Below are 26,522 nucleotides of genomic sequence, written 5' to 3' on the forward strand. Positions count from 1 at the left end.
AGACTAGTCGAGTGAATAGTATTTTCACCTATAAATAGAGCACGAATTTCAGAGTTGATTCATTCATTTAAAGTGAAATCAAGACACCACTCTGAGAGATAAGTTTGTAATATTTTTAAGTTATATAGTGCTCATTTAATATTCTCTTTAATTAGCTTTTGTTATTTGATTTTGAAATCTTTATTCCAATTTTACTTTAAGAAGGGATTTGTGTTTTCCCCTTTCTTGAGATTAAAATCAAATCAAGCTAGCCCAGGTTGATTTAATTTAAAAATCATTTAGAACTAGAACCTTATCATCTGTGAGACTGGACATTGAACATCTTCGTCTACATCGGATCGGTTTTACTGGGCTTCTTCAAAGGAGAATTTCTAGATAAGTACATTTACATTTTTGTATCTTTTTTTGGTTTTTGAGGTTGTGCCAGAAAAATCTCTTCTTGGTTTGTCTGAGGTAATCCAGAAAATCTCAGAGTGTGGGGTTTTTGGAATTATGTAAGTCCAATCAAAGACACAATTGTGAAGGTTTTAAGATGAACCTTGGAAAACCTTTTTTCATAAGTAAACGCTAATATCCCGAGGGAGTAGATATTAGGAGTGGAGTAGTTGTGTGGTTGTTTTCTAACGGTTGGTGTACACACAAGCGAACCACTATAATTCCTAGTGTTATGGTGGATGGTTGAATGTGCCAATGTGTGTGAATGTTGTGATTTATTTTCAACATTTGTGGTGAATGGTGTAATTTATTATATGCACTTGTGGGAATGTTGTAATAACTTAGTTTATTTTATTTGCTATTTCCTTTACCTCTTTATTAGTTTGGATTTTTGATACTTACAAACGATATAGTAAGGTTGTCCTGTCATAAGCATTTAGTTTTTAGTGTTAGGTTGTCCTTAGAACTAAGTTTGTATCAACCTCTTAATACTAATACATTTGAGGTTGCTATTTACTTGTGCTTATTTATTATTTGTTTGTGCTATCATTCTTTAAATTCTGTATTTTTATTTTTTTTGGCATAGTCCTATTCACCCCCCCCCCTCCCCTCTAAGACGTATTGCTCGGCCTTTTCATTGACCAATCACTCCTCATATCAAGTATACATATGATGTGCATGGGCATGGATCATGGAGCTATACTAAGCATGTTATATAATGATGATGATGTACTCTCCTCATATCAAGGATGGGCCTAACGAGGCCTAAAGGAAGGTCACAATATGGACATATAACCATCATTGCCCATCAATGTGGACATTCAACCAACATTGCTCCCAAGGAGTGGCCCTCATAGGGCCAAGCATATAGTGGGGCCCATGGCCTCACATAAGGGCCTCACATATAACATAATGGGCCTCAGACAAGAGCCCAATATACATTACAATGGGTCTCACACAAGGGCCTAATACACATCACGATGGACCTCACTCATGGGCCACATATACATCACATTGGGCCTCACTCATGGGCCTCATATTCATCATATTGGGCCTTGCTGAATGGGCCACATATACATCACAATGAGCCTCACTCATATGGGCTTCATATACATCACAGTGGGCCGCAATACATGGACCTCATATACATCAAATGGGCCGCAATATATGGGCCTCATATACATCAAATGGGCCGCAATACATGGGCCTCATATACATCAAATGGGCCACAATACATGATGGGCCTCATATACATTAAATGGGCTGCGGATAGACAGCGTGCATATAAAATAAATAAATCAAGGTGGACCTCACCTGTCCAACGATCGGACAGCGTGGGTGAAAAACACATGCATCATGGTGTGCACCACACAGTAGGAATGAAACACATACATCATGGTCAGACCCTCAAGACTTGCTGACATCAATACAACAGCTACATAGCTGGAGTGAGGTACACCAGTCAATCCAATCCCCACCGTCCAAGGTCTGGACAGTGTGGATATACAACGCATACATCATGGTGGGTCCCACCATCCAAGGTCTGGACGGTGCAGATACCACACATACATCATGTAGAGGGGCCCACACAGATGGGCGGTGTGAATGTAAAATGCATACATCTGGTGGGTCCCACCGTCCTATCCATCTGGACGGTGTGGACCCCACACACATCACATGCAGGCCCCACTGTCCACGTGGACGGTGGGTGAGGTACATACATCAAAGGGGACCCACCACCCCATAGAACTTGCTGACGTCATACAACAACAATATTGATAGTGTGAGATACACCATCCAATCTGCTTTCCACATCAAGGTAGGCCCCACGTGTAGGGTGGGTCCCACCGTCCAAGGTCTGGACGGTGTGGATGCACCACACATGCAGGGCCCCACACAAATGGACGGATGGCGTGGATAATCGCATCTGGTGGGTCCCACCTTCCCACGGCCAGTCCTATCTGGACAGTGGACAGTGTACACCATCTGAGATTTAAATCTACTTCTACTGCAGGTGGGTCCCACGTGGCGCCCACCATAATATTATTTTAATATATTATTATTATTATTATTATTATTATTATTATTATTATTATTATTATATATGCATTGAGGTGGGTCACACCGTCCAGTAGGCTGGACGGTGTGGATCAATCACAAGCGTCACGGTGGTCCCATGTCCAGTGGGCCACACGTGCCATCAAGGTAGGGCGAACAGTTGGGATATAACACGTACCCCACGATCAGACCCTCGGAACATGCTGATGTCAATGCAGCAGCTAAGCAGCTACGTGGGACCGAGAGATGGACAGTTTAGATAGAATACATGCACCTGGGCCCCCCCGTCCATTGCTGGACTGTGGGATGCAATACATACCTCAAGGCGGGCCACGAGAGTGGGGTCCACGTCCCACGTGGATGGGCTGCATGGACAAAATGTACATGTCAGGTGGGTCCACACGTGTGGCCCACCTGCTTAAATGAAGCCGGTATTTATGTTTTACCTTGTCCAGGCCTACTGGACTTCTAATGGACGGATGGCCTGGGTGAGGCACATCGGCCTGCTACCCCTGTTGGGCTGGGCGGTCTGGACACCGATCACACCTCAAGGTGGGTCCCACACGCACGTGGCCCACTTAGTTTGGATCAAACTGATATTTGTATTTCCCTTCAGTTCAGGCCAATCCGAATGGACAACAAGAATGGGCCCTAGCCATGGCAACGAGGTGGGCCCCGCTTGGGCAATGGTGTGGCCCACTAAATGGACAGCGTAGATCATACATCAAGGTGGGCCATCATACACAAAAGGAGAGAGAAAAAAATCGTGTGATGGAGGGCTCCACCACTATGAGCCCTCCTAGGATTACAATACATACATCAAGATGGGTCCCAAATGGGATCCATACCATCAATCGGTAGGCCCCACTTGGCCCATCATCAAAACACAAATCTAAGCCTATAAAACACCCACTGATTTCGCTCCTTCTTGGCTCCTTAAAAGGCTAAGCTCCTAAGCTCTCTCTTTATAAGCTGTTCATATTCAGCCTAGCTTACAGCCCCCTCACTCGGGCGGATAAGGCCACACCCTTCCAGCGATCGAACGACGTGGGTGAAAAACACATGGGTCACGGTGTACACCACACAGCAGAAATGAAATACATACATCATGGTCAGACCCTCAAGACCTGCTTACATCAATACAATAGTTATACTCGTAGCAGACATGTGATGTTATCCTCAGGTATTCCCAAGTTATGCTCTAATACCAACTTCTGTCACGTCCCAAAGTTGAAAATCAGACTCACAGAATTCCCGATCGCCGAATTTGATGCCGACAGCCTCCGTAGTACCCCATTTTCGGCTCTCGACGCTCATACACCAGATTCCAATCCTGGGATCCTACAAGGAGGACTTTCCAACGTACATTTATCTTGTAAGAAGCATAACCACAAGTTTACTCAAATCACAAAGGCAACATCCTCATTATATATCCACTAATATAAACAGTTGAATACAATGCTGAAAGGGAAAATACATATATAAAAAATGAAGCTCCAGAAGATAGTTGCACGCTCCAATGCTAAATGCTGTTGTGACCTAACGCCACCTGCACGCATCTATCGTGCATAAGCTTATAGAAAGCTTAGATGGTGGTGAAAGTGTGTGCGCAAGGTAAGTGTCAAGTATGCAATATCAGAGCAATGCGAAAACATGTTGGTGAGTCCATAAATACCATTAACCTTATCCATGCTATACAATACAAAAACATAATAAGACAATATCATATACTGAGGAAGCAATGCAATATGCAAATCGTGAGGAGTCCACGAATACCGTCAACCTCATCTAAGCTATACAATATAGAAGCATAGTAAACCAAATGCTATGTGCTGAGGATGAAATGTAATATGTTGTGCAAATGAAATAACCAAGCTGGAGTGTGAAGTCGGGATGACAGAACGTGGTATCGCAGGTTATGGGGTCCATTACAAGGGACTTCTATCCAAACCAGTCTCATACCTAAATTTGGATAGCTAGACTGAATGTGGTAAACTCTTGATCTCAGGTTGGTCACGCGCCCAACCGAAATCCTGGGATTTACGAAAGTACAAATAATGATTTAGTTACGAACCACCAGCCCGAGTGGATAGTGCATGAATGAATGAATGAGTCAAATGATAAATTTGCAACTCCACATCTCAATACAGTATGTCTTTGGGATTATCATCGAGGTCTAGTACACTCCAAGCTGGCTACCGCTCCTGCCGGCCGCGCAACCTAGCGAGTGAAAAAGACCTCACTAACCGCCTGCCAATATCGGCCCGGCTTATCGATAGCGGACCCATTTGTGAGCTAGTCAAACTCAGCATATCTTATAGCCCCCTCACTCGGACGGATAAGGCCACAACCCTCCTAACCGACCACGACACAGTGGGAAGCGCGACCTCTTGGTATTCGGTACTCGGCACTCATGTCTTCCACTCAGTCTAGACGTTGGAGCATCCCCTGGCTACGGGAGTTTAAGGACTTTCACCCACGAACATCCAAAGTGCCCATATGCTCAAACCAAATATTTTTAATGTCCCATCTAGTCATCCACGATATGCCTATAGAGGCCACAACCCTAATGTCGCTATGGCGCCAAATGATCATGTCACAAAATGCGAGACACATGAGTTATACCATCCAGTCATGCATCAAACCTGTGCGTACTGCGCGCTCATGTGGGGCAACTCCGTCTCTCGGGGAGTCCCATAAACAATCAGCCCAATGACACATGCTATGTTCAATCACTCCTTATAACAAGCATGCGAATGATGCATATGGGCATGTATCATGAAGTATACTAAGCCTGATTATAATCACATACATCATGGTGGGCCTGTATAAGGCGGCCCATGGCCCGTAATAATGAACGAGTGGCGTGCACACAATCACATACACATGGTGGGTCTCACACATCACAATTGGGCCTCACACATACAAGGGGCTTCACACAATCACAATGGGCCTCATATAATCACACAATGGGCTTCATACAATCACGATGGGCCTTACATAGTCACAATGGGCCTCATACAATCACAATGTTATGCTAACACATACTCAGTGTGTATACCAACCATAGTCGTAATCGATAATCGGCCTATGTATATGGCGGGGTTCATAGAAGGACAGCAGATCTAATCCATAACATGAGAATCGGTCCTCAACAGTGGATATACCAAACCTGATACCACCGATCTTTCCATATCAAGGATGGGCCTAGATGGCCTACTCCTATCAAGAATGGCCTAAGAACAACGAGTGGGCTTCCTCGACCGTTCCATCACATAGTAATCTGGGCTTCCTAAGGGCTTAATAAGTACAAGGTGGGCCACATTCCCTATGGAAAGCTCAGTATGAACACAAGATGAGCTCCAAGGCTTGAGTGGTCCTACAAGGTATGGTGGAAAGCATCATTATCAAATGGGGGCCCAACGGATTGGGATAGCCTAATCAAGGGAAAGATGGGTAATATATTCATCAATGGGAGCCCAATGGTTTGGGTTAGCCTATTAAGGGGAGATGAGAATGAGCCTAACAACAGGCCTTAGGGAGAGTTACAATGTCGACAACTAACCATCATTGCTCATCCAACGTGAACATTAAACCATCATTGCTCCCAAAGCATGGCGCGTTTAATATCAACTAGGAAAATAGATGGGCATCATAAACATCATTACATACATCCTGATGGAATTACACATCACAATGGCCCTCATATACATCACCTTGGGCCTCACACAAGGGCTTTATATATATCGCATTGGGCCTCACTCATGGGCCTCATATAAATCACATTGGGCCTCATATTTAGGCCTAAAATACATCACAATGGGCCACATCACATGTGTCTAATACACATCACAATGGGCCGCACCACATGGGCCTAATATACATCACAATGGGCCATATCACATAAGCCTCACTCATCATAATCGGCCACATCACATATGCCTAATACACATCACAATCGGCCGCATCACATGGGCTTCAAATACATCACAATGGGCCGTAATAATGGGCCTCATAAACATAAAATTGGGTTGCATCACGTAGGCCTCATATATACCTCAAGTGGGTTGCATCACGTGGGCCTCATATAATCATAATGGGCCTCATATACATTAAAATGGGTTGCATCACGTAGGCCTCATATATACCTCAAGTAGGTTGCATCATGTGGGCCTCATATAATCATAATGGGCCTCATATCTAGGCCTCAAATATATCACAATGGGCCGCATTACATGGGTTTCGAATACATCACAATGGGCCACACAAATATCATATTGGGCCACATATATGGGCCATACAAACATCATATTGGGCCGCACATATGGGCCACACAAATGGACGACATAGACGAAACACGTACAACATGATGAGCCCACGTGGATGGACGGTGGGGTGAAACAAATACATCATGGTTGGGTCTACGTCCAAGGATGGACAGACCGGATATAAAGCACATCTTAAGGTGGGCCCCACCCATCCAGCAATTAGGACGGCGTGGATTAAACAAATACATTATGGTGTGTCCCACAGCCCGTCCAAATGGACAGTGCTGATATACAATGCAGACATTAAGGCAGGCCCCACCCTAGAAAAATAGATGGACGGCGTGTCTGCAAAGCATATACATCATGGTTGGCCCTCACAGCACCGTCCAAATGGACGGTGCGGCTGTAAAACACATGCATCACAGTGGCATCCCACTGTCCCAATCATGTGGATGGTGGGGATATAGAATACATAAATCATGGTGGCCTCACGTGGGACCCATGGATGCATGGAGTGGATACGACACTATATCAAGGTGGGACCCACTTGAAATTTAGATCTTTCTCATTCTCATTGCAATGCCATAAAACGATCTCTGCAAATGGTTGGATGGTATGGATACAACACATACATTAAGGTGGGCCCCACCCCACACGTGCAGCACGTGTGGGTGGGTCCCTCGCCTAGAAAATGGATGGGCAGCGGGGATAAAATACATACATTATAGGTGGGTTCCCACCATCCCAAATAGTGGATGGTGTGGATTTAAAACACACACATCAAGTTGGCCCACTGTCCAAAAATGTTGGACGGTGGATATAACACGTACCACATGATCAGACCCACTGAACATGCTAACATCAATACAGCAGCTATATAACTGTTGTACACCAGCCAATCCACTTCACAGAGGTGGGTCCCACATGGGGCCCACCATAATGTTTATTTTCCATTCAATCTGTTTATAAGGTCATAAAGACCTGAATTAAGAAGAAAAATAAATTTCATATTGGTCCGAAACTTCTATGACCCAAAAAGGGTTTCAGTGGTAGATGTTCAATCCCCCGCTGACTTTTTGCAGTGTGGTCCACCTGATAGACGGTTTGGATCAACATACCTCCTGATCCAACTCACAGAACTTACTGCCGTTAACACAGCAACTACTTGCTGCACTGTATAGATGGTTTGGATATAACACGTAGCCATGGTCGGACCCACAGAGCTGCTGAAGTCAATGCTGCAACTGGGGCCACGTCCTTAAATGGACGGTGTTGATAAAACACACATATATCACAGTGGTCCCCATTGTCTAGATGGACGATGGGATGAAGTACACATATCACGGTGGGCTCCATTCAGATGGACGGACGGCGTGGATTCCATCCACGCATCAGGTGGGTCCCATCCAGATGGACAGACGGTGTGGATGAAATCCACAGACAGGCAGGTCCCACGGAACTTGGTGACGTCACTATAGCAGCTATATAGCTGGTATGAGACGCACCAGCCAATCCGCTTTCCACGGTAGGTGGGTCCCACGTGGGGCCCACTAGATATATGTATATAATATATATTATATTATATATTAGTATATATTATAATAATAATAATAATTATTATTATTATTATCATACAGCTCCAGCGTCCAGGCCCTGGACGGGCGACCTGGACATGGACACGTACACAGAGGTGGTTTTCCATCATCCAGGGACTGGACAGTGGATAAAATACTTACATCATGGTGGTCCCATGTCCAATGGGCCACACGTGTTGGATCAAAATGATATTTATATTTTACCTCCGTCTAGACCTGATCATTGGACGGTATGGATCATACATTAAGGTGGGATTTCCACCGTCCGGATAATGGAAGTGTGGATAATATCATGCATCAAGGTGGGCCATCAATAGGGGGAAGAGAGAGAGAGAGAGAGAGAGAGTGAAATAAAGAGACGTGGGAAGGGGAGGGACCCCGCCACTATGGGCCCTCCCTACACTCAATACAAAGCATACATCAAGTGGGTCTCACCATAAGTGGGCCCACAAATAGAAATCAATGGAGGAAACTTCAAGATCACCCACCGATTCCGCTTCTTTTTGGCTCCTTAGACTCCTAAACTCCTTGGCTTTTCCTTTAATGGAAGATGATGAAGGTTGGATGGCTAGGATGGAAGATTGGGTGATAGGGAGTGGGCCACACTTGAGGTTCTCTCTCCTTGGAAGGCTTGGACGGTTGCTCCCTTGGTAGCTTGGGAGTGAAGAGAGAAATGAGAGAGAGAGAGAGAGTGATGATTGGGAGAGAGAGATGGTGATGGGTGTAAGGAAGGGATGAGTGGAGAGAGAGAGAGAGAGTTGACTTTGGATGGGAGAGGTATGGGTTGTACTTGATTGATTGATGGGATTGATTTGATAGATTGTAGAGATTCTCTTCTCTGGATTTGTGACGCGCTGTGTTTTCTCGAAATAAATGCAGGCCCACAACTCCTGGCCTGGGTTCGCATAGGTGCACAAGACGCGACGTTGGAACTGCGGTGGCGGTGCGGTCGCTAGGGTACAAGTCTCAGGTCGAGCCGACTCAGATATACGAGATGCGACTTAGGGTCACACGCAAACGCCGGTTATAGGTTGCGGTTTGCCAGAATTCGATAGGGAAGATCGCGGAAGTCTAAGGATCGGTACGAATTAGGATACACGCCTTACAGTGGGTCCCACCGTCTAAGGACTGGATAGTGTGGATGCACCACATGTGCAGGGCCCCACACAAATGGACGGATGGCGTGGATAATCACATCTGGTGGGTCCCACCTTCCCACGTCCAGTCCTATCTAGACGGTGGACGGGTGGGTCCCACCATAATATTATATATATATGCATTAAGGTGTGTAACACTGTCTAGGAGGCTGGATGGTGTAGATCAATCACATGCGTCACGGTGGTCCCACGTCCAGTGGGCCACACGTGCCATCAAGGTAGGGTGAACGGTTGGGATATAACACGTACCCCACGATCAGACCCTTGGAACATGCTGACATCAATGCAGCACCTAAGCAGCTGCGTTGGACCGAGAGATGGACGGTTTAGATATAATACATACACAAGGGCCACACCATCCATTGTTAGATGGTGGGATGCAATACATACCTCAAGGCAGGCCACGAGGGTGGGGTCCACGTCCCACGTGGATGGACTGCATGGATAAAATGTACATGTCAAGTGGGTCCACACGTGTGGCCCACCTGCTTAGATGAAGCCGGTATTTGTGTTTTACCTTGTCCAGGCCTGTTAGACTTCTAGCAGATGGACGGCTTGGGTAGGCACATGGGCCTGCTGCCCCTGTTGGGCTGGGCGGTGTGGAAATCGATCACACCTCAAGGTGGGTCCCACGTGCACGTGGCCCACTTGGTTTGGATCAAACTGATATTTGCATTTCCCTTCGATCTAGGCCAATTCGAATGGACAGCTAGAATGGGCCCCAGCCATGGCAATGAGGTGGGCCCCACGTGGGCAGCAGTGTGGCCCACTAAATGGACAGTGTGGATCATACATCAAGGTGGGCCATCATACACAAAAGGAGAGAGAGAAGGAGAGAGAGAAAAAAATCGTGTGATAAAGGGCTCCACCACTATGAGCCCTCCTAGGATTACAATACATACATCAAAATGGGTCCTAAATGGGATCCATACCATCAATCGGTAGGCCCCACTTGGCTCATCATCAAAACACAAATCTAAGCCTATAAATCTAAGCTCCTAAGCTCTTTCTTTGATGAAGGTTGATAAAGTATGGATGACTAAGTGGGAGATTGGGTGGTAGGGAGTGGGCCACACCTAGGTTCTCCTGGAGCTTGGACGGTCACCTTCTTTAGTTTCTTGAAAAAAAATGATTAGGGAAGAGAGAGAGAGAGAGAGTGGGGTTGTAAGGGAGAGGGATGGGTGAGTGATGGATGTACTTGACTTGAGAGTTGACTTAGGTGGGTTGCTTGTTTTGGGGAGAAAGAAAGCATGGGCTAGGGATGGGATGTGTACTTGACTTAACTTGATTAATTGATGTGATAAGTTATAGAGATTCTATCCAGATTTGTAAATGCGCGACATTTTTCTCGAAATAAAGGCGGGCCCACAACTCATGACCTGGGTATCACATCGGTGCGCAAGACACGGCGTTGGAACCGTGGCGACAGTATGGTCGCGATGATACAAGTCTCGGGTCGAGCTTAGTCAGATCTACGGGATACGACTTAGGGTGGCATGCAAATGCCGATTACAGGTTGCGGATTGTCGAAATTTGACGAGGAGGATCGAGGGAGTCTAAGGAACAGTATGGACTAGGATACGGCGCCTAACAGCTCTCCCCTCCTAATAAAAATTTCGTCATCGAAATTTAAACGACAACACAACCAATACAGAGCTCACAAAGGGAGGAAAATCCTATCACTAAGATATAATCAGAACACAACATACTAACATAATCAAACACCTAAGAGATGGGGATAACGCCCATGAATCTCAGCCTCTTGCTCCTAAGATGCCTCATCAGCATTATAATGACCCCACTGATCCTCGGATCCCGATCAGAAACGATCGAGACTAGAATACTATGCAGCCTCACAATCTCAACGGTAGGGAGTTATATCAGAAAGTTTCTAAGTTATTCAAACTCGGGAACCTAATCATTCTAAGTTTTTAACAAGCATATAGTGTAAGGTAACTATCAGCAAATATGTGATGTTATCCTCAGGTATTCCCAAGTTATGCTTTGATACCAACTACTGTCACGCCCCAAACTCAGAAACCGAACTCAAATTTTTATCGCCGAATCCGGTGCCGACAACCTCCGTAGTATACCATTCTCGGCTCCCAGCGCCCATACGCCAGATTCCGATCCTGCGATCCAACAAGGAGGATTTTTCAATGTACATTTATCTCGTAAGAAGCATAACCACGAGTTTACCCAAATCACAAAGGCGTCATCATCATCACACATCCACTAATATAAACAGTTGAATACAGTGCTGAAAGGGAAATACATATATCGAAAATCAAAGCTCCAAAAGACAGCTGCACGCTCCAAGCTCAACACTGTTGCAACCTAATGTCACCTGCACGCATTTATCATGCATAAGCTTATAGAAAGCTTAGAGGATGGTGAAAGTGTGTGCATAAGATAAGTGCTAAGAATGCAATATCAGAGCAATACGGAAACATAGTAAACCAAATATCATATACTAAGGATGTAATGCAATATGCAAATGCTGACGAGTCCACGAATACCATCAGTCTTATCCAGGCTATACAATGCAAAAACATAATAAGGCAATATCATATACTGAGGAAGCAATGTAGATCAGCTATGCAATGTGGAGACATAGTAAACAAAATATTATATACTGAGGATGCAATGCAACATGCAAATGCTGATGAGTCCACAAATACCATCAACCTCATTTAAGCCATATAAATGCAGAAACATAGTAACCCAAATGCCATATGCCGCGGATGTAATACAATATGCAGATCCCAGCGAGTCCATAATACCATCAACCTTATTCAGACTATGTAAAACGGAAGGATGGTAAACCAAAAGCTATGTGCTGAGGATGCAATGCCATATGCGGTGCGAATGAAATAACCAAGCTGGAGTGTGAAGTCGGCATGATAGTACATAATATCGTAGGCTATGAGGTCCATCACAAGGGTTTTCTATCCAAACTAGTCTCATACCTAAATTTGGATAGCTAGACTCAATGTGGTAACCTCCTGATCTCAGGTTGGTCGCGCGCCCCAACCGAAATTCTGGCCATTGCGAAGGTACACACGATGACTTGATTGCGCACCACCAGCCCGAGTGGATAATGAATGAATGAATAAATGAATGAGTCAAATACTTAGTACGCAATTCCTACTCAGTAAATCCACATATCAGTATAGCTTATCTCTGGGATATCACCGGGGTCTAGTACACTCCACAATGGCTGCCACCTTCCTAGCTGTACAACCAGCGAGGGGAAAAGACATCACAATCCGCTTAGCCAGTAGTCTGCCAATACTTACTCGGCTCGTCGATAGCAGACCCATTTAATAGTTGGTCATATTCAGCCTAGCTTACAGCCCCCTCACTCGGGCGGATAAGGCCACACCCCCTTCCCAACCAACTATGACACAGTGAGAGACGCCACCTACTGGTATTCGACACTCGGGCACTTATGTATCCATTCGGTCTAGACGTTGGAGTATCCTCCGGTACTAAGAGAATTCTGAGACTCTCACCCAAGGACATCCTATGTGCCCACAGTGCTAGAACTAAATATTTTCAGTATCCTATCTGGCCATCCACAATGAACCTGTGGTGGCCACAACCCTGATATCGTTAGGGCGCTAAGTGATCATGTCACACAAATGCGAGATGCATGAGTCATACCATCCAGTCATGCGTCAAACCTGCGCGTGCCGCGCGATCATGCGGGGTAACTCCGTCTCTCAGGGAGTCCCATAATAATCCGCCCAATGGCATGTGCTATGACCAATCACTCTCATATCAAGTATACATATGATGCACATAGGTATGGATCGTGGAGCTATATTAAGCATGTTATATGATGATGATGTACTCTCCTCATATCAAGGATGGGCCTAAATGACCTACTCATATCAAGAATGGGCCTAATGAGGCCTAAGGAAACGTCACAATGTGGACATTTAACCATCATTGCTCATCAATGTGGACATTCAACCAACATTGCTCCTAAGGAGTGGCCCTCATAGGGCCAAGCATATAGTGGAGCCTATGACCTCACATAATGGCCTCACATACAACGTAATGGGCCTCAAACAAGAGCCAAATATACATCACAATGGGCCTCACACGAGGGCCTAATACACATCATGATGCGCCTCACTCATAGGCCACATATAAATCACATTGGGCCTCACTCATGGGCCTCATATTCATCATATTGGGCCTTGACAAATGGGCCACATATACATCACAATGAGCCTCATATACATCACAGTGGGCCCAATACATGGACCTCATATACATCAAATGGGCCGCAATATATGGGCCTCATATATATCAAATGGGCCACAATATATAGGCCTCATATACATCAAATGGGCCACAATATATGGGCCTCATATACATCAAATGGGCCGCGGATGGACATCGTGTATATAAAATACATAAATCACGATGGACCCCACCCATCTAGTGATCGGATAGCGTGGGTGAAAAACACCTGCATCACGGTGTGCACCACAATGCAGGAATGAAACACATACATCATGATCAGACCCTCAAGACCTGGTGATGTCAATACAACAGCTATATAGCTTGAGTGAGGTACACTAGTCAATCCAATCCCCACCGTCCAAGGTCTAGACGATGTGGTTATACAACGCATACATCATGGTGGGTCCCACCGTCCAAGGTCTGGTCGGTGTGGATACCACACATACATCATGTAGAGGGGCCCACACAGATGGGCAGTGTGAATATAAAATGCACACATCTGGTGGGTCCCACTGTCCTATCCATCTGGACGGTGTGGACCCCACACACATCACATGCAGGCCCCACCGTCCACGTGGATGGTGGGTGAGGTGCATATATCAAAGGGGACCCACCGCCCCACAGAACTTGCTGACGTCATACAACAACTATATTGCTTGTGTGAGATACACCAGCCAATCTGCTTTCCACATCAAGGTAGGCCCCACATGTAGGGTGGGTCCCACCGTCCAAGGTCTGGACGATGTGGATGCACCACACGTGCAGGGTCCCACACAAATGGATGGATGACGTGGATAATCGCATCCGGTGGGTCCCACCTTCCCACATCCAGTCCTATCTGGACGGTGGACACTGTACACCATCTAAGATTTGAATCTGCTTCTACTGCAGGTAGGTCCCACATGGGGCCCACCATAATATTATTTATATATATACATATACATATATATATATATATATATTTATTTATATATGCATTGAGGTGGGTAACACCGTCTAAGAGGCTGGACGGTGTGGATTAATCACATGCGCCACGGTGCTCCCACGTCCAGTGGGCCACACGTGCCATTAAGGTAGGGTGGATGGTTGGGATATAACACGTACCCCACGATCAGACCCTCGAAACATGTTGACATCAATGCAGTAGCTAAGCAGCTGCGTGGGACCGAGAGATGGACGGTTTGGATAGAATACATACACTAGGGCCACACCGTCCATTGCTAGACGGTGGGATGCAATACATACCTCAAGGCAGGCCACGAGGGTGGGGTCCACGTCCCACGTGGATGGATTGCATGGATAAAATGTACATGTCAGGTGGGTCCACACATGTGGCCCACCTGCTTAGATGAAGCTGGTATTTGTGTTTTACCTTGTCCAAGCCTACTGGACTTCCAGCGGACGGACGACCTGGGTGAGGCACATGGGCTTGCTGCCCCTGTTGGGCTGGGCGGTGTGGACACCGATCACACCTCAAGGTGGGTCCCATGCGCACGTGGCCCACTTGGTTTGGATCAAGCTGATATTTGTATTTCCCTTCGGTCCAGGCCAATTCGAATGGACATCTAGAATGGGCCCCAGCCATGGAAACGAGGTGGGCCCCGCTTAAGTAGTGGTGTGGCCTACTAAATGGACGACGTGGATCATACATCAAGGTGGGTCATCATACACAAAAGGAGAGAGAAAAATCGTGTGATGGAGGGCTCCGCCGCTATGAGCCCTCCTAGGATTACAATACATACATCAAGATGGGTCCCAAATGAGATCCAAATCATTAATCGGTAGGCCTCACTTGGGCCATCATCAAAACACAAATCTAAGCCTATAAAACACCCACTGATTTCACTCTTTCTTGGTTCCTTGAAATACTAAGCTCCTAAGCTCTCTCTTTGATGAAGGTTGATGAAGTATGGATGGCTAGGATGAGAGATTGGGTGGTAGGGAGTGGGCCACACCTAAGTTCTCTTGGAGCTTGGACGGTTACCTCCTTTGGTTGCTTGGAAAAAAATGGTTAGGGAAGAGTGAGAGAGAGAGAGAGTGGTTGTAAGGGAGAGGGATGGGTGAGTGATGGATGTACTTGACTTGAGAGTTGACTTAGGTGGGTTGATTGTTTCGGGGAGAAAGAAAGCACGGGCTAAGGATGAGATGTGTACTTGACTTGACTTAATTGATTGATGTGATGAATTGTAGAGATTCTCTCAGGATTTGCGAATGCGCGGTGTTTTTCTCAAAATAAATGTGGGCCCACAACTCCTGGTCTAAGTATCGCATCGGTGCATAAGACGCGGAGTTGAAACCGCGACTACGATGCAGTCGTAATGGTACAAGTCTCGAGTCGAGCCGAGTCAGATTTATGGGATACGACTTAGGGTTACGCACAAATACTGATTACAGGTCACGGGTTGCCGGAATTCGACGGGGAGGATCACGAGAGTCTAAAGAACGGTACGGACTAGGATATGGGCCAAACAACTACGACTACCTCTTCAGCTCATGATTCTGAATGAATACTGCACTGACAAATATATTTGAATCAACCAAATGTTATGACAACCTAGTTTGTAGTCTCACCGGGCGTACAAAAAATGTTAGTCACTTGATTTATTTTCAGTTGTTTACGCGTGCTAAAATTGATTAAGCAACTTGATTCAAATTGATCAACTTCGACCACTAAGTGCCAAAATAAGCAGATGCGCCCAATATGAATGTATATGACCAAATTCTGAGAAGATCGGTTGCTTACTCAGACACTTATACAAATTGATAATGATCAGGTGATAATCGAAGGCTGGGGGTTCTTCATCCAAAGATGGGTTACTTTGTAACTTTCACAAGAAATGACTTTCAAAATACTAGTGTAATTTTTTTTTTTTAAATAATAACTCATAATCGATCACTATGAGCAACTGTAAAAACATATCTCTTAAAAGAATCGTTTGATATTGGATAATGAACAAATCCAATGTATGAGTGTAGACTTGGATTACAACTAAATATTATGGTTAAGAAATGCTATTACTCCTATAATAATATGAGATAAAAGATAAATTAATAGATTTAATTTATTGTTGTTGGTGAGTCTTTTTTCGTTACATTCCTCTATTATTTATAGATTTCTACAATATCTTATTCTTCCATATCATTTTTCTATTATTGTAATAATTATTCAAGTCTAAAAGTCTTTTTAGCTTATTTTCTTCTTTAGGTCCTTCCTTTTAGTATTTTTATTTATTTATTTATTTTTACAAAGGTTTCATTTCTGTCTATTAAAATTTTCTTGGCCTCGCTTGTTATTTATATCTTAATTAGCGAAACTGTGTTTTGAACCGCAGTACTTATCCAACCATCAACTGACATGGAAAAATAGACTTACATGAATTGTGATCCCGTGGAATGCCACCTGTCTCCCCTTGATGGGCTTTCTAAGAATGTCTAGAAAATAGGGTATAACACTTGGGATAACTTGACCACTATGCTTTTAATGATACGTTCCATCCAAAATGGGACCTACAATTTGGATGGTCAGAACATCCTTACACAGTTCCACACGCGAGGAGGATAAATCACCGCCGTTACTTTCAATCCCTCCAGGGCCAGCACACGAGTCTACCGTTCTTTCTAATGGCACGAATCCAGGACACGCGTGCCCGCGAGTGTCCTTTTAGCGGGTCCTCGACCCCCCCTGAAACCCCTCTCCTCTCTCTCCCTCCGTTTGGCAAACCAAAACCCCATATTTATTCAATTTCTTCCCTTTTCTTCAATATCTGGGACATAAATTTCTTCAGACTCGCGGAAATTTCATCAGATTCATCTCCAGGCGAGTTTCTATCCCTCTCTTTCTTCTTGTTTTTCTCACGTTTCGATTCTCTCTCTCTCTCTCTCTCTCTCGTTGATTAGCTATCGGAATCTCAAATATCTATTCTCGTTTTTCCGATATTATTAGATCTTAAATTTCCATTAGGGTTGGGGTGTCTCGACTTTTCTGGTTTTCGTTCGATTGATGGATTTCAAATCCACACAGCCAATGCACACATGGGACGCATGTGCCGTCAATCCAAACCGTCCAAATCTCGGACTTCATTATGGATGGGCCATAACCTAAGAACCACACTTAGCGGATGATCCTAACTGTTCAGTTGGTGGCCATCGAATCGAAACTTTTCAGCCGTCCAAAGGAAAAAAAAAAAAGAAGAAAAAACTAATAGGTTATGATAATCCAATTGATTGGATACCGGTGCTCTACCCTCTCTGCAGTTGCCCCTTGATTTGGATGGTTTGGATTGAGGCACATTCATGCCATGTGATCAGTGGATTCCTGTGTGTAATATGCTCACTTCATCTTGGTCATAATAATGATATGGTGGGGCCTACCCAATGAACGAATTGTATCTTGCATGAAATTTCTGCACGTGTTGATATCTTTTTTTCATGTGCATCCGTGATATCATGTGCTTCTGTACTTAGTATTCTGGGGAGGGTATAATTGCATCCTTGTTAGGTGTCCAGAAACACAAGCCATTCACACCCACATTTTTGGAATGGAATTAGTACAAGTGCACCATTTCAACTCCCAAAATGGAAAAATAGGTGTATGCAATTCAATCCAGGTGGATGCAGATGTCAACTCCCAAAAGTCTCTCTTTTGAAATTCTCGCTTTCCTGTGCATGTAATGCTTAGACAGGATATTATGCTAGATACTATCAACAAGAAAGGCTTAGGATTTAGTGCACACATAGTGAATGGTAGCAATCACACAGACCATGGATTGGTGTACAGGGCAATGGATCCTGATTGTCCAGTCAGTGGGGTCACCTCTTGCACGGGCCATGTTCCTAAAAATTGCACTGATACCATCTTTTTTGTATAGGTACACTTGGCTCGAACCCAAGATCTTATCGTCACACCCTATCTAGTCCTCCACCAGTCGTTGAATAATCACAAACGGTTTCAGAAAAGGCCCGCAAGTGATAATTTATTTGGCCCTATCCAACAAATGCTTGTATTCCAAGGGCCTGTTTGGATTTGGCAAAGCTGTTTCACGACTAGCAATTCGTGGCATGTTGTTAAGGCTAGTTGGTCATGGACATGCTTTTGCCGACTAGTTGTTCTGTCCCTTGTTTGTCAAACACTGTTGATCATGGACAAGATAGATTGTGGCACATGTGTGGAAATTAAGGATTGGTTGATGGCATAGTTACACATGTGCATGTATGCATTTGACACATGTGACATGTCACAATTTTTAGTGCTTGAAGATTGATGGTTGCACATATGCATATGTGGGATGCTTGAACTTTAAAGGTCGCTCACGTGACACATTGAAATATGTCACACACGTGCGTTGATGGATATGATTCTCATGTGCACTGAAAACTACAAAGTGCCATTGACAAGTTGCTCCATGTATGCATCAAAGATACCCAATCCATGGTCTAATAGTTACATATGCACGACTACTTGTCCAAATGTGCATTAGTTCACCATGCGCAAGGTGCATGTGACCAACTCCAAGATGCATAACTACTTGTCCAATGCTCAGAAGCATGTACTTTGTTTTTCAACTCCAAGATGCAAGTGACCAACTCATCACTTTGTTTTTTCTTAAGCACTCATCTCTTGGTTTGGTTGCTGGTTGGAATGGAATATAATTTTCTAAAGCATGCTAAGCATACCAATCTAGTTCACCAGGCTAAGACTCTTTGGATGTCAAATGAATTAAACTACAATAGTTCAACAGAAACAAAATGACAAGTCTAGGGCTAGGCTCCACTTAGCGCAAATTCCATTACAATTCGTTGCATCCCAACTTGAAATGCATGGAATTGCAATCGGAAGTTTAGTTTGCTGTTGTGAAATAAATTGGTGCCACTCCAATTTTGCCATCTTCTCTTCACTGAATTGAGTTATTGATATTCAGTTTGTTTTAACATCCAAATGCACCATAAACGCTTTCAAGTAATTGTGTTTCTTTTGCAGTTTGACAGTTTGTGATACTTACCTTTAGACGTCATATGATTTTTAAGCTATGGATTAATCCCTGTATGAAGGTGTTTTCATGTAATGTAACGCAATTTTTTTCAATGTCCAGAACTGGGCGCTCTTTCATTCTCTGTGATTTCATGAGGGCGGATCGTATTTGTTGAAATGGCAAGTTATTTAGGAAGAGGATCGCCTTCAAATGGCTCAGTGTATGTTTGTAACTTGCCCCCTGGAACTGACGAGAGTATGCTGGCAGAGTTTTTTGGCACCATAGGGTTGCTAAAGGTAGGGAGTTCCATCAGGTATCATTTTAGTCCACACTTCATTGTAGTTTTGCTAAATTTTGGTAGAGTTTCTAATCTTACACGTGCATCCCCAATCTTACACATGACACCACATCTAAGAGATCCAAGCTGCTGACTGGGGGATGCGATAATGTCCAAAAAGTGCCAGCTGGACCGTCCTAATCTTTGGATTTGTGGAAAAGGTGGATGTCCAAAAAGAGTTGACCAACAGTCAACATTGAATGCTCTATTCAGTGGTAAGGATTGTCCAACTGCCCTGGTTTTGGACTTGGTCACATCCATCATTGGGACCACCTGATGAGTGACCCGGATTTCGTACAAGCCCCTTTTACCTGAGATCGACATGTAAGATTATCATTCTTCTTGCCTTCAAAAAAAGAAAAAGAAAAAAGAAAAAGATTAGCATTTTTCTTAGTATGCAAAATCAATGTCTATTCTTTATTTATTAATTAATATTATTTTTTTTGTGTTCAGGAAAGTTAATAAATCCTGATATTTCCTTTCCAATTTGTTGTAAAACTTACAGAAAGATAGAAGGACTGGACAACCAAAGATCTGGTTATATAGAGATAAAGTAACTGGCGAACCAAAGGGCGATGCAACAGTTACATATGAAGATCCACATGCAGCATTTGCTGCTGTGGAATGGTTTAACGAAAAGGATTTTCATGGAAGCATTATTGGAGTACATATAGCTGAGTCAAAGACCAAAGATTCAGTTGACAATTCATATAACTTGGGCATTGCTAATCAACTGGATCATGCCGGAGAACCAAGTGTAGATGGCGATTTTGGCGGCCAAGGGGAAGATGCTGGGGATTTGAATGGGGTTGGAGGAAGAGGTGGAGGACGGGGTGATGCTGCAGGAAAAGCATGGCAACAGGATGGAGATTGGTTGTGTCCGAATACAAGGTCTGTGATGTGACATTGGTGAGCAGCTCTTTCTTGCACTTTAGACCCTTCTACTTTATTTTTGGTGCATTGTTTGTTATGAAAGATATATAATTGGATCCCTTGTGCCATTTTCTAGCAGCTGTGCAAATGTAAACTTTGCTTTCCGTGGTGTCTGTAATCGCTGTGGAACTGCTCGTCCTGCTGGCGCCTCTGGCACAGGTGCAGGGAGTGGTGGTCGAGGGAGGGGCCGCAGCAACAATGACTCTGGGGGCCGTGGCCGTGCTGCTGCTGCTGGTGGTCCTACAGGGCTTTTTGGTCCAAATGACTGGCCCTGTCCAATGTAAGGCTATCTTGTTTTTAGAATTTGAATTTGCATATTTTTAGGACTTGTTGAAACAATTTCTAGGATTGACTTTCGAGAGGCTGCTTATTTCGTGATTCCTTTCTCCCCTCGACTTACATATTTTATTATTTTATCATAAACTAGATTTTGAAAAGGTCTATGTACTTTTTGCATGAATTGTATTACAATGTATACTTTTGTTTATTTTGCAGATGCGTTCTGTAGTTACTTTGTATATTATATGATTTCTGTGTACCATTTCAATGTGTTTGCTAAAAGGTATAGTACCATTGGAACTTTGATTGTTTGGGAGCTTTCTTCTTCTTCTTCTTCTTCTTCTTTTTTTCTTTTCTTTTGGAGCTATTTATTCATAATAAAAATCCTTTCTGCGCTTTCCTGTTCATATATATAAGATTTGATTTCAGGTTTTTAACTTATTTTTCATAGTTTCATAGGCTATTTAAGGTTCCTTTTGCCTTCGGTGCTGTAGTAGTAACTCATTTGGATTTCATTGCATTGGTTCTCGTCATTTTCTGTAATTATACCACTATATTTCCTTCTTTATTCTTTGATATTTTATCCATCTTGAGGTTTCATAGTAGTTTTGGACTATGGTTTTTATAAATTCTTTATAAAACCAATGGCCATGTCAAGAAAATGTGTGGACAACTTTTCAATGGATATGTCTAGAGCCTTTTTATTTACAGAATCTCATCTCTGATGGATGATTTTGGGATCTTTTCATCAAGAGCTATATTTCTTAAATTGGAAGTAGGGTGTCCCGTATCCGTTACGATACGGCCGTATCGGCCGATACGTAATGGTAACGGTCGGCACCGTTACGCGATACGGGGTCGAAATGGCCGTTACGGAATTCTGTGACCGTAACGGCTGTTACAGGCCAAAAAAGAAAAAAAGAAAAAAAGAAAAAAAATGGGGAAAAAAAAGCATACCTTTTTTTAATTTCTTTTCTTCTTCGTCCTCTTCTTCTTCTTCTCGCCCTGCTGCGACTGCGGCTGCGGGCCTCCTCTTCCTTCTTCTTCTTCTTCTTCTTCCTCTCTCTCTCTCTCTCTCTCTCTCTCTCTCTCTCTCTCTCTCTCTCCCTCTTTAGATTTTCGGTTTCCCTCTCTCTCCCGTCTTTTTCGTTTGAAATTGGAAGCCCTCTCTCTCCCGTCTTTTTCGTCTGATATCGGAAGCTGATTCACTGGTGTACCACACAACAGCTATAGCTATATAGCTACTGTAGGTACGTGTCATGCTAAAACGAGCACTGACACTCCTCGAGCTCTGAGTTGTACAAACGATTCAAAGGAGATCAAAGTTACATGGGCTCCACAGTGATGTATTTGTTATATCTACACCGTTCATCTATTTTTAGATATTATTTAGAGCATTAACCAAAAAATGAATCATATCCAAAGATCTTCTGGACCACACCAAAAATAGCAGCGGAGATCATGATTTTCACTGTTAAACAATTCGTAGGCCCACCATAACGTTTATTTTCCATCCAATCTGTTCATAAGGTCAAAAAGACCTGAATGAAGGGGAATAACAAATTTCATATTGATCCAAAACTTCTGTGATCCCAAAATGGGTTTCAATGGTAGACGTTCAATCCCCCACTGCTTTTAGCAGCGTGGTCCACTTGATAATTAGATCTGTATTATTTTAAGTATCAAGCCTTAAGACGAGCTCGTCAAATGAATGGACGGTTTAGATATAATACATACGTCATGATCAGACCCACAGGACTTATTGACGTTAATATAGGTACGTCATTGAGGTACACAGTGTAATCCACTTTCAAATAAATGTGCGTGGTAGGCTTTTGTACACGTGTTGCGTGGCACCACCACGATGTATATATTTTATCCATGCTGTCCATCCATTTTGCCACATCATTTTAAGTCATGATCCAAAAAATTAGTAAGATCCAAATTTCAAGTGGACCACACCATAGGAAACTGTGGTTATAGAATGCTCACCATTAAAAATTACTTAGGGTCTACTATAATGTTTACTTTTCACCTAACCTGTTAATGGGGTCACATTGACGTTGATGAAGGGAAAACACACGTCAGCTTGATTTAAAACTTTTGTAGCCCCAATAAATTTTTAATGGTGGATGTTTAATTATTGTTGTTTCTTACGATGCAGTCCACCTGAGCTTTGGATCTGCCTCATTTTTGGGCTGATGCCCTAAAATTATTTGTCAAAATGGATGGACGGTGTGGATATAACACATTCATCACGGGTAGGGCCCAAAAAACTTTGACACTCGTGTGCTACACTTCACAATTCGGGTCCCACCTAATTCGGGCCCTTAAAAAATTGTACACGAGACATGTATTAACTTAAAATTTACCAATTAAATTATGGACTATAATTGGTAATTCACCATGCCAAAATCAAATTGTTTGGATAGTTTTAATTGTTAATTTGTAGATGCTTATTTTTTTAAATAGGGCCTTTCGATTTTTTTCATGATTTACTATCCAATAAATGTCCACCAATTCATAAGTAGGATAATGCCAATAAATTGCATGAATTTGAGACTGATTTGGGGCATGGATTGGTCCTCCAAGTCAGCCCCAAATTGGCAACGCCATCTACCTGAATTTAATTTCATTTTTTTAAAGAACTATTGGGAGAAATGATATCAAATTGTTAAGTATATAAATTAGATATTTATAAAATTAAATATATGAATTTTGTAATCAAATTCAAGTTATCTGGTTCATAAATTCATCAGACAGTCCGATACAACTTCTCACCAAAGAGTGGACCATTACACCACCATAAACATGTTCCAATTTATAAATGAATGCATATTTGGATGCTTAGAATATTCTGGATTTAATCCATATTTTTTCATATTTTTTTTGGCAAAAAAAAAAATTTTACGCCGTTACGCCCCCGTATCCGTATCGGTTTCGGAGGGCACCGTTACGCCAACCGATACCGATACGGGACACCTTGATTGGAAGTGATTACTCAAAAGGGATGAAAGCCTTTTTATTACAGAATCTCATCTCCAATGGGTGATTTTGGGATTTTTTATCAAGGGCTATATTTCTTGAATTGGAATGATTACTCAGAAGGGATGAACAACCTAATGGATAAATTTTCATGGAGTGATTTGTTTATTTCATACCCATCATTACTGCTGCTTTATTTTCTTATCCTTTGTACTGTTGTTTCAGGTGTGGCAATATCAACTGGGCAAAACGCACGAAATGCAATATTTGTAACACCAATAAGCCTGGTCACAATGAGGGTGGTGTGAGGTAATGAACTGTCTTAATACTTGGATTTGTATTTGAAACTTGAATCTTTTATGCTTAGTGGAAGGCTTGTGAAGAGATCATTAAGTAACGATATACATGCTTTTTGTTCCTAAGGCCTTAACTGAAAGTTAATGATCTCCATTGTTTTCTAGGGTATTCTTGTCAGCTCTATTTAGTGCTGGGCCTTCTATGCACGTCTCTATAAAACATGACCCTCTAATATAGTAAGATTGCTACTGTGCATAACTTGAGAAAAAAAGATGGATGGGATTGTTGAAAATATGATGTCAAAATAAGGCCCTGTCACTCATGGCAATGATTTCTAGTGGTTGGGAGTGTCATGGCTTTGATACAATTTATCAGTGGCCTATTTAGCTATTGGTTGTGAAGATTTGAAAGGAACTTCTCTGGATTGGTCCATTAACCAAAACAGGAATTTGAATGAAACATCACTCCATTCTTGTCCTGCATTTTTTGCCCCAGACCATCCTCTGAAGAACCCATTTAGAGAACAAACACTTAGGACAATCTTAAGCTTTTACAAGTTCATGCTTCAAAGATTTTATTAGAATGTTAGCTGGCAATTCCCACGGGATTTTTTTGAGCAATCTGGACTTTTATCAAGTGAAGAAGAAGAAAAGACAACAAGTAGGAGGGTCTACCCAAAATTGGACAAAAGAACAACCCATAATAGCATATATCAATGACCTCCCAGCTAAAGCAAAACGAAAGAAAACAGAAAAATAATAAAATATAGAAAGAGAGGCTTATCTTGTGTGTCACGCCAGCAGAAAGATTTTTTTCAGCACCAAGCTTGGCTAACACGCCCGCTACATCATTGGCTTATCTAGGCACTTAAGAGAAACTCACTAGATGCTAGCCACACAAAATTTCTAGCTTGTCCAAGGACAGGAACCTGATCTAGCCCACCAAATAGTGTTAGAAGAGTCACCTTCAACCAGCGTTCGAAGTATCGGTATCGCTACAAGTTTCGTTGGACGAGGATACAGAAACAATATCGATATCGTTGATAATATTGCTGATAACTGGAAATGCGGGGAAACATTGGGGAAACATGGGACAACGACAGAAATTTTCAGTGAAACTTTGGGAGATGCTAAAATACACATATTTGCATATTTAGGTATAAAAAAATAGCAAAAGGAATGCATATATAATAAGTTTCCATTTAATGGGGGGCTTAAAGGCATGTGTTGTTGTAAGAAATTAGTCCAACCATCCCATCAATCCCATTTATCCATCCAACCATCCTTCCATCCAAACATCCATCAATATTTAAGAATATAGACAACACATAATATTTCGTTGCAAAATCGTCGACAATTGAAAAGGAGACGAAAGGATGTTGATGCAATCGTCCCGCATCCCACACATGCGCGCTCTGCACGTGTGTACAAGAAAATGATCACATTCCTTTTTTAGCCCATCACCACTTCCCGTTTCTTTCAAATCTCTAGATTTTGAAATCTACTCTTTCTTTCATATCTTTATTTTAGGCAGGGAATAATTTTAAATATTTTCTTATCCAAGTATTTTCTTATTTTAGGCATTTTCTTAATTAGAATGCTTTGTTATTTAGGTGTTTTCCTATTTTTGCAGATTTTTAGATTCCATATCCTTTATTACAGATTATAAGGTTGATTATAACTAGGACCTATGGCCTATGGAATAAGACAAGCTAATTAATATTCTCTGTATGAAATTCTCTTATTTTCTCTACGGTAGCTGTTGAGGGAGGGGGAGTGGTCTCTAGTTCAAGACTAGAGGACTGTTGAGCTTGCTCACAGTCTTGCATTTGTGATCTCTAACATTCGGCTAGAGGATTGTTGGGTCTTTTCCTGCAGTCTCTTTCATTTCTCATTTCTTATTGATTTATTTGCTTTCCCCTTTGGGTTTTGCATCAAATTGGTATCAGAGCA

The 26,522-nt window shown here is 42.9% G+C and overlaps 1 protein-coding gene across 4 annotated transcripts in view; it reads left to right on the forward strand.

The window, feature by feature from the left end:
* The first annotated feature begins 17,424 nt into the window (after nt 1-17,424).
* LOC131242966 (transcription initiation factor TFIID subunit 15-like) overlaps nt 17,425-26,522 on the forward strand; it is a 38,716-nt gene continuing 29,618 nt past the window's right edge. Inside the window, exons 1-5 of one of the 4 annotated variants that reach the window (XM_058241976.1) lie at nt 17,425-17,587; nt 19,860-20,035; nt 20,582-20,967; nt 21,086-21,289; nt 24,499-24,582. In XM_058241976.1, the coding sequence (XP_058097959.1) occupies nt 19,916-20,035; nt 20,582-20,967; nt 21,086-21,289; nt 24,499-24,582 (794 nt within the window). In that variant the 5' untranslated portion in view covers nt 17,425-17,587; nt 19,860-19,915. The remainder of the gene's footprint in view (nt 17,588-19,859; nt 20,036-20,581; nt 20,968-21,085; nt 21,290-24,498; nt 24,583-26,522) is intronic. The other 3 variants (XM_058241978.1, XM_058241980.1, XM_058241979.1) reach the window with 3 other exon arrangements.

The sequence above is a fragment of the Magnolia sinica genome, chromosome 4, assembly GCF_029962835.1.
Source record: "Magnolia sinica isolate HGM2019 chromosome 4, MsV1, whole genome shotgun sequence".
NCBI classification, from domain to species: Eukaryota; Viridiplantae; Streptophyta; class Magnoliopsida; order Magnoliales; family Magnoliaceae; genus Magnolia; species Magnolia sinica.